General features: G+C 51.3%; 1 protein-coding gene across 1 annotated transcript in view; it reads right to left on the reverse strand.

Annotated features, from left to right (window-relative positions):
- Positions 1-4,177: 4,177 nt before the first annotated feature.
- Aff1 (AF4/FMR2 family member 1) overlaps positions 4,178-12,190 on the reverse strand; it is a 127,570-nt gene continuing 119,557 nt past the window's right edge. The window contains 5 exon segments of the mRNA XM_048364541.1: positions 4,178-8,702; positions 8,704-8,732; positions 9,232-9,452; positions 11,382-11,519; positions 11,904-11,975. Of these exon segments, the coding sequence (XP_048220498.1) occupies positions 8,424-8,702; positions 8,704-8,732; positions 9,232-9,452; positions 11,382-11,519; positions 11,904-11,975 (739 nt within the window). The 3' untranslated portion in view covers positions 4,178-8,423.

Raw genomic sequence — 12,190 nt, forward strand, 5'->3', positions numbered from 1 at the left:
CAACATTCAGGACTGACATTTGGCGGTGTGGCAGTGTGATTTGGGGCTTTTGATCATGGAGATAACCCTGATGAATATTCTATCTAGTACATTTCAAAATAGCCAGTGTTAAAATGGGACCTGGTGGCTCATGACTAATCCTAGCTACGCAAGAGGCCAAGTCTCAGGATTGTGGTTCAAAGCCAGCCCAGGCAGGAAAGTCCATGAGGCTCTTATCTCCAATTAACTGCCAACAAAGCTGGAATGTGGCTCCAATAGTACCGCAGCACTAGCCTTGAGCAGAAAAGCTCAGGGATAGCACTGAGGCCCTGAGTTCAAACCCCAGGTCCTGCACAAAACAAAAGTCATCTACTTTATCCAGAACCAATGCCATCCTCTTGGACAAGTAGTTGTAAAGATGGATGGAGGCCAGCGACCCACATGAAGAGTCTGTGATGGCAGGATGCTACTTCCTGTGCGGCTGAGGGAAAGGTAGAGGGAAAGGTAGAGGCTAGCAGCTCCCAGGTGAGCGACACCGCTGATGTCAGGCAGCAGAGCTGAGTGAGGAAGAGCCCTTCCCAGTGGGCTGCAGGTCACCTAGGCCAAGCTGCTTCCACGCACAAATCGGTAGCCTCAGAAAATCAACGGCGTGCACAAACAGGCGCTTCCAGAAATGCCCGAGGCTGAGACTTAGCTAGAATGGGCCGAGTCCTGGGCTCAACTCCCAGCCCCAAAGACCCATTTCTCTAGTAAGAGAAATGCACAGTGAAGTAGCATGAGATTGTTTCTTACACTGCACCCACAGCTAGGGTAGTTTGGTAATATTTAAAAAAAAATTAGGTGGGTCCCAGTAGCTTATGCCTATAATCTTAACTACTCAGGAGGCTGAGATGTGAGGATCAGAGTTCAAAGCCAGCCCAGGCAGGAACGTCTGTGAGACTCATCTCCAATACCAGAAAACACTTGGTGGTGCTGTGGCTCAAGTGGTAGAGCTGTAGCCTTGGTTGAGCTGAAGAGCTCAGGGACAGCGCCCAGGCCCAGAGTTCAAGCCCCATGACATAAAGTTAAATAGAGTCAGGCATGGCGGTGGCTCACTTAATCCCAGCACTCAGGAGGCTGGGGCGAGGGCATCACAACTGAAGCCAACCGGGCTGCATGCTGAGTCGAAGGCTAGCTCGGCTATGCAACGAGGCAGCCTGCCTCAACCACAAAAGCAAGGAAATCGAGCTTCTGGCTGAAGACACCTTGCATGGGATGCTAAGAACGCAGACGTCGCAGCAGATCCTACCACGCGGCATGACTGCGGGAACCCGGCAGAGCCGGCCCTGGGTACCGGCACATCTGCAGCGGTCAGCCGGAAGATCGAGAGCAGGGAAGCTAGAGCCGTTTCCCCTCTTCCCTTCGATTGTGTGCACTTGACTTTGTACATTATCCGGTAGAGTCCAAGCAGAAAACTAGGTGTGTCCAGGGGCCCTTGGCTTTGCTTTTGCTGGGTGTGTTATTGCTGGAGACATACCAGCTCGTAATTGCTGCTTCTACTTATGCATGAAATAAAGCGAAGGAGATATTAGGGCTGGACCCCATGACAGGGAAGGGTGATATAAAACACTTACCAGGGCACACACCCTGGCTTTTTGCATCTAAAATAGAACTATCTATTTGGAAAGTATTTCATGACCCGCCCTCCAGTCTGTTAGAAGGCCTCCATTATCAGAGCCTTGGTGTCTCACTGAAGGCTTGGCTTGAGCCGAGTGTGGTCTACCAGGAAGCCACAAATGCTGAAAGAGCCCTGTTGCTAAGACCAGACAGTACAATTATCTAATCACAACCAGCAGATTAACCCCAATCCTATTATGTAAAAGTCCACTGGGCTGTCAAGTTGTTTGGAGTGGATTGGAAGAATCGAGCACCACTTGGATGATGTCAAACACAGGCTGGAGGCGTCCCAGTGCCCGGCAGGTGCTAACGTGGGCTCCCAAGGAGCCTCTACCCACTGACAGGCGCAAGAGGCTCCTAGCAACTACAGGCTCGAGTCGCGAGGCCTAGCTATCAGGACCAGGTAAGATGGCAGGATTGTGGTTGAGTCTCATCCCAGGCAGCTAAACTTTAATGATCTCCAGTTGACCAGCAGAAAGAGAGCTAGAGGTGTGGTTCCTTCCAGTGGTAGAGCACCAGTTGTGATTTTTAAAAATCTGAGTGCAAGGTCCTGAGTTCAAGCCCCAGTATCTGCATTAACACGAGCAGCACTTTCCCGCCACCTCCCCGAGTGGCTGCTGGCTGGCACTGTATGGGAAACCTCGAGATTCCCAGAGCAAAAGAGCAGAAGGACAGTGAGAGCCTGCCTACTTCAGAGCTTCAAGAACTGTGAGCATAAAAACAAACAGAAGGCAGGGTGAGGAGAAGTAATGCAACAAAAACATGAATATCCTAAACACCAGAGGAGAGCCGTGGCCTCGCTTAGCCTGCACGGAGCTCGTCCTGTTCTGCTCAGCGCCCCTGTCCTCCATCACGCCGAGCGCATGCCCCGTGAGCTCAGCGCGGCTGAACAGCCCAGGGTCCACAACCCAGGGCCCGCGCGTGACCACGCAGGAGGGAAAAACAGTTGCACGAGGTAGTAAGGCACGCACACGGGACGCCATTTCCCACCGTCAGGATCAGTGCATTTTTCCTTCCATCTCCAAACCATACCCAGGAATGGTGGAGTTGGAGAACACATCCTCTGGACCCAACTGTCCCCGGACTATGACAAAGATGGAAGACACACTTGCTCTCACTTCTCAGCTCCCATGAAGTCACTTGATTCAAGTTAGGATCACCTAATGGACCCTAAAAATGGACCCTAAAAATGGACCCTAAAAATATTGAAAGTTTTAGGGAAAGCTTATATAAGAGTTCTAGTGATCCTACCTTTATCAGACTCAAGACAGTGCCACTGAAGGTAGAAGAACCACATCAAGCTGGGTGCTGGCGGCTCACACCTGTAATCTGAAGCTAGGGGAGGCTCAGACCTGAGATCTGTTGATTGCAATTCAAAGCCAGCCTGGGCAGGAAAGTCCTTGAGATCCATCTCCAATTAACCACCCCAAAATCAGAAGTGGTGCTGTGGCTCAAGTGATGGAGTGCTAGCTCAGGGACACTGCCCATGTCCTGAGTTCAAACTCCAGGACCAGCACAAAAAAGGGAGGAAAAGAGGAAAAGAGGGAAAGAGGGAGGAAGGGAGGAAGGGAGGGAGGGAGGGAGGGAGGGAGGGAGGGAGGGAGGGAGGGAGGGAGGGAGAGAGGGAGGAAATCAAGTCCTTTTGGATGTAGTAAGGCATGGTGTCATCTGGGAAGAACGCTGGCCAAATATAACCAAGCTTCTTGTCTTAACTTGGCATTTTTAGAAATGAGTTAATGGATACTTCTAAGGAAACCAGTGCACAATGGCAGACATTACAAGGGGAGAGAGGACATTCTCAATAGGTGAAAGAGACATTGATCAAAATTGGTGGAGTTCATGTTTGTTTTTTTAAGTTTCAAGACAGTTTGAGGGAAACCGCTCAAATCCTGAATATGGATTATTTAACACTGAAAATTTCACTTAGCTGCTGTAATGGTGTTTTAGTTACCATTTACTTTCTCTGGAAAGTGTCCAGAGATGCACACTCAATTTTTTTAGCAGAGAGAAATACATCTGCAGCTGCAGCTGGATCTATTCAGCAGATAGACAGACAGACAGACAGACACACACACACCCCATAAAGCTACTGAGGTATTTCATTCGGGATGGCAGAGGAAGCAAGGACCATACGGGCTTTGGATTCCTCTCAGCAGCCGCACTCTACAAACCCGTGTGCCCAGCAAAGCGGTTGAAAGCAGGCGACCTCGGTCACCGATGCGCCTGGCAGTGGGTGCTGGGCCAGGCCACACTGGTGACATTAGACTAGCGTGTGCATGACTATCCTCTTAAAATAGACCAAGTGGGATAACTGACCTCATCACATTTCTCCCCCTGCTTCGCAACACGTACGTTCTGGAAACAGCACACAAGACCACGGCAAATGCCTACCTGGAAATGTCATATAGAGGAAAAGGGTTTTTTTTTTTTAATAGGCCTTCACAACAGAGCCGGGCACGCAGCCTCCGGGTGACCTCCCGGTGTGGCTTCCCGCAGCAACGTGAATCATCATCCCAACTACGAAAAAGCACGCGCACCCCAGTGATTTCTCTAAATTTTTATTATTTTTTTACAGCTCGATCCTCTTGTGAAAAGGAGAGAATTTGAAGAACAATTACACTTTTCTTAAAAAACAGCACTTTCTCCTCGGCACAGAGAACAAACAAAAGACTTGTGGCACATTTATCTTTGGAAAGATCTTTTGCAAATGTTTCCTCTAGAAAAACACCCCTGGCTCGCGGCCCGCTCGCTGACGCGGGGGGCCCGCGCTCCCGCACCGGGGCGCGCATCTTCCCATCGGAAGCTCCTGCCCTCCCGCCGCACGGGCAGCATCGCGCACCCACGACACGGCCGCCACCGCAACCCACGGGAAGCAAGGGAAGCAAGCACACCGCCGGCAAGGCGGCCCAGCGCTTCGCCACCCGCTGCCGCAGGTCTGTTTCTTTTTAAACAATTTTAACAATACCAAGATGTTGACTTTCCGCTAACATGGTAAGAAAGCAAAAAATAGATATATAATATAATAAAATATATAATGGTAATAAATAAAAAAAAGGCAACTCTACTCAGGCATCATCCAAATCACAATCACATTCAGAAAACAAAAACAAAAGATTCGGGCCACGCGTCCACACGCACGCAACACGCCCGGCGTGAACAGTGTATGCTCTGCATCTGAGGGAGGCTGATGGACTCAACGCGCGCCACGGCCTGAGCAAAAGGCAAACGTAATACTGCCCGGGCCAGCACGGCTCTCAACAGCTACTTTAAGCGAAGCAAGTCTTCTCCTCTTTGGCCACGGCGGCTGCCATGCGCAGCTCGCAGCCCTGCGGCGGCGATCTCATTTCCTGATCCTTCCAGGCTCCGCAGAGCCCGGCCTCCGACGCCCCCAGCGGGGAGGAGCAGGAGCCCCAATCCCATCACAGTACTTGGGGACACGGATACACAGAGGAACAGAACAGTGCGAATTCCCGCAGGACAAGAAATGCACAGCCACCCGAAGAAAAGTGGTAGATGGTTCTTGTTAATGCTTCATAACTAAAGAACATGGGCAGAAGAGAGATGTGCATTCTCAGTCACCAAAAAGCCAACACAATTAGACTGCATACTGAAGGCTCCTGGAAGAAATACTATTTGCAATATTTGAAGGAAAATCCCAATCCATGCGCTTCTGCCAGTATATACTTTGTTCCGACAGGACAGTAGCGAAGGCACAGGAAAAAACCTTATTTACATCTATTATTTCCAAATGGGATTAAGACCAAACCCACTGGAAAAGGAAAAGAACAAGTACTACCGCAAGTGAGGCTGGCATCTCTCCACAAACGGAACGGCCACCTCCCTTTCCACAGAGACAACCTATGCTTGTGTTTCTGAAAGCTCCGAGGCATCTTTCATGATCTAAATATTGCGGGTCAGTGGCAGAATATAACAGATGAGGTGGTCAATTTTCAAAGCTATTTCGTAGTGTTGGGAAAAATTTGAAGTAGACAATCAGGAGCCATGGCAAAAAATTTTAAATATCCAACACATTTACTTCAGGATGCACAAATCCCCTTCAAACGGCACAGAAGTAGAAGAGATTTAAGATCTATGTAACAGTCTTTGAAGATGTGGCAAAACTTAGCATTATTTCAAAATCAGGTTTGGTCCGTCAAGGCACAAATGAATGCAACTAAATCCCTCCTTGTGCATTTGTGTCCACCTGTCCTTTCTGCAGAGTCCAGATTAACAGTTGTGAAGAAGCACGAGTTACCTCACAGGAATCACAGTAACCGCTCTTAACAACAATGATCTGCAAGGTACTCCTAATTAAGGCAAGTTTTCAACCCAAAGTGGGGAGAATTAGTTTCTAAGCCTCCTGAGTTCTAGAATTAGATAAAAACAAGGGAGATAAAGGTGGCCCAATTTGTCTACGAGAAAAATAGTTACCCATTTCTGCCAAAACCAATCTAGCAAAATAAAGGCCGTTTTGTTTAAGAAAAAAAGACCAAATGCTTTTCTCATTATGCTCTTCAAATTACCATCCTGTTGTGATTTATTTCTAGTAACTCTTCACTGGGCTGTCCCATCCCCCCCATGGGGCCTATGTTTTCCCAACCTGGGTGATATGCTGAGTTTCAGTAAAGCATTTTCATAATTGAGAAAGGCTCTTAATTAATTGATTCACATTTGAACTATCTCCCAGAGCAGAAACATTTGACACTTTTCAAAGTAAGAGAATGTTCTATTTCCTGTTGCAGGCAGACACACACCTCTGTAGTGGCAAAGGCAAGATTTGCACTTTATTTTCACTTCTTAAGATACTTAGCTGTCTCACTGTGAAGTGTGTACTGTTACTGGTATAGGACTTCACGTATCCAAAGGCTTAATTTTATAATCTAATCTCTCAAATTATATCGGTGCAAATTTTGCCTTTGTAAGCATGCAGTAGAAAAGTGCAAATGGTTTAGAAATTCCTTCAGATTTCTATATACAACAATAAAGCATAAAGACCTTCAGAATAGTAGGGACTCATCAGCCACTACTTTTGACGGATTCCATTACCAGGGCAGTTACTAGCTATTCTCTTTTAGGTAAATGAATATTGCAGTAAGAACTAGACACAGCCAATGTCCAAGGCAGTCCAAGCTAATCTACCCCAATGCATTAATTTTCCAAGGGACAAATACAATTTGAAGAGAATTTTGAAGAGAAGCAAAACCCCACAGAGGTGGTCACTGAACGAGCGATCTGTGCTGATCCAGGCGGCTGAGAAACCTGCTAGGGAACTGTTCAGCCAAGGGCGCCGCGTGGCCAACGTGGAAAGAACCCGCCACAAAGCACAGCGCGCGTTTCCACGGCCACAGCTGTCGAGGAGCGACACGCAGGACGCAGGACGCACACGCAGCCGCCAGGCCCGGGGCCGCTCACCTCCCACATCCATAAAGCAAATTGCTTCATGAGAACCACGCGCGGCGCTTCTGCTCCGACAGGAACACTGTGGGTAAAGCCAGCAGCACAGAAGAGACAGAGCGGACATGGCCACACAGTTTCCGCTGTGACAACCTCCACGCACTCAACCTACCAAGAACGTTCTCGTATTCCTCACGCGGCTGCGCTTCCACTGCGAAATGAACCAGAGGAAGCCACGCGCAGAGCCGCAGCGGCAACAGGAGAAAAAGACCAGCTAGAAATAACAGTAACTTCTCCATTTTAATACGTACTCAAAGTCTCCATCTAAAAGGGCTATTTAGCACTGGCTTTTAAAAACACTGAACTCAAAAGAGGATTTCTAATAAGAACCCTCCGAGAGTCAAAGGAAACCTGTGCTTGGGCGTGCGGGAGTCTGCGTGCTTGCGTTCTGGGTGTGCTGCGGGTGCTGGTGACAGCGTAGGGAAAGCCTCCCCTCCTCTGCCCCCTAAGCAAGTCCAGCGGCTGACAGCCCTCGGAGGCGAAGGCATGGAGTGGCAATTTTTTTGAAGTCAAAGTGATACTCCAAATCTTCACCTCTGGTCAGGAAGTTAACTTTCCCTAGACAATCAAGACAATCAAAAGTTTCATTCTGCTATAAATATAATCTGCAACAGAAAAATATAGCATAAGATTTCATTTTTCTTTCTTCATTAACAAAACTCTGAGTTTACTAGCCATCGCGACCACACCGCTGGAGACCCCCCCCCCCCTCCCCACGCCTTGAACTCCCGCTCAGGTAAGCCAAGATTGAAGCCACGCTAGCCATGTGGCCGGGCAGACATGCGGGTTCCCTTCTCCTCCAAGGCGGGCTTTCTAGAACGCGCCAGTCCTCTTGGGGTGTGAGATGCTCCCAAGTGCGGCTCCTCCTCCAGGGCTCCCCACCCCCGGCTCTGCGCCGGGACAGTGTGCTTGGGGATTGGAGGGGGGGGGGCGCGGGGGTCACCTTCAGTTCCACGCACACCAGGGCCTGGAATGAAGCCACAGTTGGACAGCGGGACGCAGCGGCAGTGGAGTCCTTCACGACGGCGTTCGCAGATGGCCATTCGAATTCATGAAGCAACGCGGCCCCCAAAATTAAACAAAGAAATCATCCACAAAACCCTTCACCGCAAATCATGGTTAAAAAGAATTTTTTTTTAAATGGATTCATATGGCTACTGACACGACAGGAACTTGCTTTCCGAGCTGAAGTTGCTTCTCCTCATTTCATTTGCAACTTGGATCCTATGGAGTAAACAAAACACCCAAACAAAACAAAAGCACAGAAATGTCTCTAGACCATCCAGATGCGCATCCGGCGACGCGGCGCGCCCGTCCCCTCGGGAACAGCGACATCATCTCTGCCCGCACCACCACTGCAGCGAGCAGCGGCCACGCAACTCCCTTGCCGCGGCGACCGCGCGGCGTCCGGGCTCCGCCGCGCAGTCGAGGCCGTCCCCAGGAGACACGTGTCCGCGCCGATCCCGAGGCCTCCGTGTGCAAGGCGGGTCCCCAGGCCTCGCGCCGGCCCCGCACGCGGCGCTAAGGCGCTCGGGTCGCCTGCTTGAGCCGCTGCAGGCCCTGTCTCGTGTAGAGCACCAGCTCCGCCAGGCTGCTGTTGAGGGCCAAGGTACAGGCTTTCGTGCTCAGCTGAGCGAAGAATTCTGAAGGAAAAAGAGAAAGGAAAGGACGCACAGGGACGAGCGTGAATACACGGAGAAAATGGAGGTGAGCAGCCCTCGCGGGCTCGCAGCTCAGCGAGCGACCCCAGGGCTAAGTGCTAGGCGCGCGGCGCTGGGGCGTCGGGGTGGAGGCGCCGGGGTGGAGACGCCAGCACGGCGGGGCGGGGCGGGGCGGCGCGGGGCGGGGCTTTGCGTCGCTTTGCGTCGCTCCGGTTCTACAGCCCGGCCCGCTGGGTCTGAAGGGAGGGGAGGCCGAGGGAGCGATGGTGGAGGCCCAATTCCCGTGCTCGCAAAGACCCAAGGGGCGGCAGGGCATTCGGAGGCCCCAGCCTGGGAAAGGACGGGGGGGGGGGGGCAGCGGCCCTGGGCGGGAGCCGGGAGGCAGAGGACGGAGAGGGGGCCACCCACACCGACCGTGACACAGGGGGACACCCCGGATTCCCTCCCGGTCCCCGCGTGTCTCCCCCCCGGAGCCTCCCACCTCTGTTCTTCCTCGACAGCGCCTCGGCCTGCTCCCACAGCTCGAAGGCGGCGAGGACGTGGGACGTGATGGTCACGTAGGACGAGGTCATGTTCTGGATGGAGAGCGGGGTGCTGACGGCCGCCACGCCGCCGCTCCCCACGCTGCCGGCGCTCGACTGCGACCCCACGGAGCTGGCGGGAGAAGGCGTTGGAGAAAGCGGGGACGGGGTGCCTGTGCTTCTGCAAGGTGGACACAGAATAGGGGGGTCACCCACGAGTCCCCGAGGACTGTCCTCCCGTCTCGCCGGCCCTGCAGCCCCTCTTCCCCGCTGTCAAGAGCGCTCCCGCGGGGACACACCACGGCTCCCGCGGGGACACACCACGGCTCCCGCGGGGACACACCACGGCTCCCGCGGGGACACACCACGGCTCCCGCGGCCACCACTGCCACGCCTCTCTTCTCTTGCACTTCCTTCTCCTGAGTCACGGCACCAGGAAGGCAGAGCCCGAGTCCTCCCGGCTCTGACTCACTAGCACTTAGCACAGGCTTGCTTAAAATTTGTAGTAAGGACTTGCATAGAGATGACAATTCCGTAAATCAGGTTATGAGCGCAGTGCTTCTTGATCAATGACACCCCTTCCTTCATTGTCCCGTTACTCCCCTCCCCCACTCCTACCCTCAAGGGATGGAGTTCAGTTCTTCCATAATGTACATCGAATATAACGACTGCATTTGCTCACACTTCCTCCCTCCATTCATGTGGATTCCTAACGTTAATTCCCAGATCAGAGACAGAATCCGTTAGGAGGGAGGGACGCTGAGGAGTGTCAGGAGGCTCAATTTTCGCTCCACTCTGCCCTTGGCTTAGTGTCTAGTCACGCAAGTGATCGCATGCCTCACGTGGCCAAGGGAAATCGCTGAGACGTAAAGCAAACGGTATTGGGATGCTGTAGCCGCAGCAGCTCTGACAGCGCGAGTAGCGAGGTTCCCAGCAGTAACAAAGTCCGTCTCAGTCAGTACTTTTTAAAGAGGCCGTATGGGAACGTCTCCTTTTGAACTGCTGGAAAGGGGACAACCTAATCGATGCTCTTTCGAACAGTAAAACCTGTCAGAACTAAAAACGTCCCCAGAAATATGACCAAACTAAAACAAAACAAGAAAGCTGCCCAGCGGCGGTGGGTAGCTGTCTCCCAGCACTTGGGAGGCCGATGAAGGAGGATCATTACGTTTGACGCCCTCTACCCAGGCCAAAGGGGCTATACGGTCTCAGATACAGAGAAGGAGAGGAGACAAGAGGGAGAGAGGGAGACAGCGAACATATAATACTTCATATGGCTTTATTACAGTATACTGAGGTTTTGTTGTTGTTATTTTGGGTAGAGCTAGGAATGGAATCCAGGGCCTTAGACATGCTACCCAAGCACTGCCTCCAAGTCATATCCATGGCCCTTGTTATTAATCACTTCCTGGGCTTCATTTATAAACTCCTCCAGGTATGTATAGCAGAGATATAGTATATATACAGTGTGGTACTACCTGTACTTTCAAGCATCCATTGGGGGTCTTGGATTGTGTCACCAGTGCGTAGCATTGTTTTTTGTTTGGTTGGTTTTTGGTTCATCATAGGACTTGATTCCAGGGCCTGGGCACTGTCCCTGAACTCTTTTGCTCAAGGCTAGCTCTCTACTACTTTGAGCCACAGCGCCATTTCCAGTTTTTGAGTGGTTAATTGGAGCTAAGAGTCTCTCAGGGACTTTTCTGCCCAGGCTAGCTTCAAACCACAATCCTCTTGAGTAGCTAGAATTACAGGTATGAGCCACCAGCGTCTGACTTTTTTTTTAAGAAAGAAAAATCCTCTTGTTTTCATTTCCTGAAGATCATTTCGATAGATACTGTGTTGTATGATCAGAGACACAGAGGCATTGTGCCTTTGGTTCTTTCCCTAAGAACTTCCTGCACACTGTACCTTCACGTTAGCCAGTCAGCCAAAAGCTCATTTCTAACCAGTTCTCAAAAAGCAAAACTATGCTAATGACGTCAGTTAGGGAGCAACTGAGCACAAAGAGGAAGCATTTTTGAAAATCTACCATCACTGATCTAGGTACCAGCAGCTGCAAAAGCAAAAGTGCATTTGCTATGCAGACGCGTGAAGTTCAGCTTGTCATTACCTTGCCATGCGCGGGGAAGGCGCCTGGACCGCTTTGGAAGAACTCTTGAAGTGCTCGTTAAGAGTGCGTGAATACTTTATTGCTACGTCTTTTTTGCAGCGAAACATGGCCATATTCAGAAGGGACTGGCAACGCATGCTGTGAACAAAAATACGAGTTACTGTGACACGCGTGGCTTCGTGGGCAGGACTCAGCCCCACGGAGGGGCAGCTCCCCGTGGAGAGTGCAATGCCATGCCCGGGGGAGGGGACAGGGTGCGGACACAGAGTGTCACCAAAAGGAAGCGCTGGCAGGAAAACACAAATGAACGAGGATATGATGTAAATCACAGGCCCACTGACCACTGAGGCCACTGAGCCAACAGGCATGTTACCCCGATCGTGAGTGGAACCCCCCCACCCCCCCACCCCCGCCAGATGCCTCACCATGGTTTTTACACTAAGAAAGCACATTTCGAAATCGTTCGTAACATCTAGAGAAACACCAACTTACTGTTGTTTAGACAAAGAAAAGTGTACACACCATAAAACTGCAAATATTTTCTCCTGTGTTGGCAAGGTGGCATCAGAGAAGGATTTTAACGCCATCGTGCATCTGTGGGGAGGCGAACAGTACATCAGGTTCAACCGAGGCAGTCACAGTCACAAATCCCAGCCATGCCCGGGGCGGGTGTGGACTGACTTCCTGCAGCCCAGAAATCAGGGAAGTGGTAGGGCGACAATGAGGCCATTCAGAAAGCCAGGCCCCATGGCCTGTCTGCGGAGCCCAGAGCCGCCCAGAGCCGCCCGTCCTCACGTCCCTGCTCCGAG

The sequence above is a fragment of the Perognathus longimembris genome, chromosome 16, assembly GCF_023159225.1.
Source record: "Perognathus longimembris pacificus isolate PPM17 chromosome 16, ASM2315922v1, whole genome shotgun sequence".
NCBI classification, from domain to species: Eukaryota; Metazoa; Chordata; class Mammalia; order Rodentia; family Heteromyidae; genus Perognathus; species Perognathus longimembris.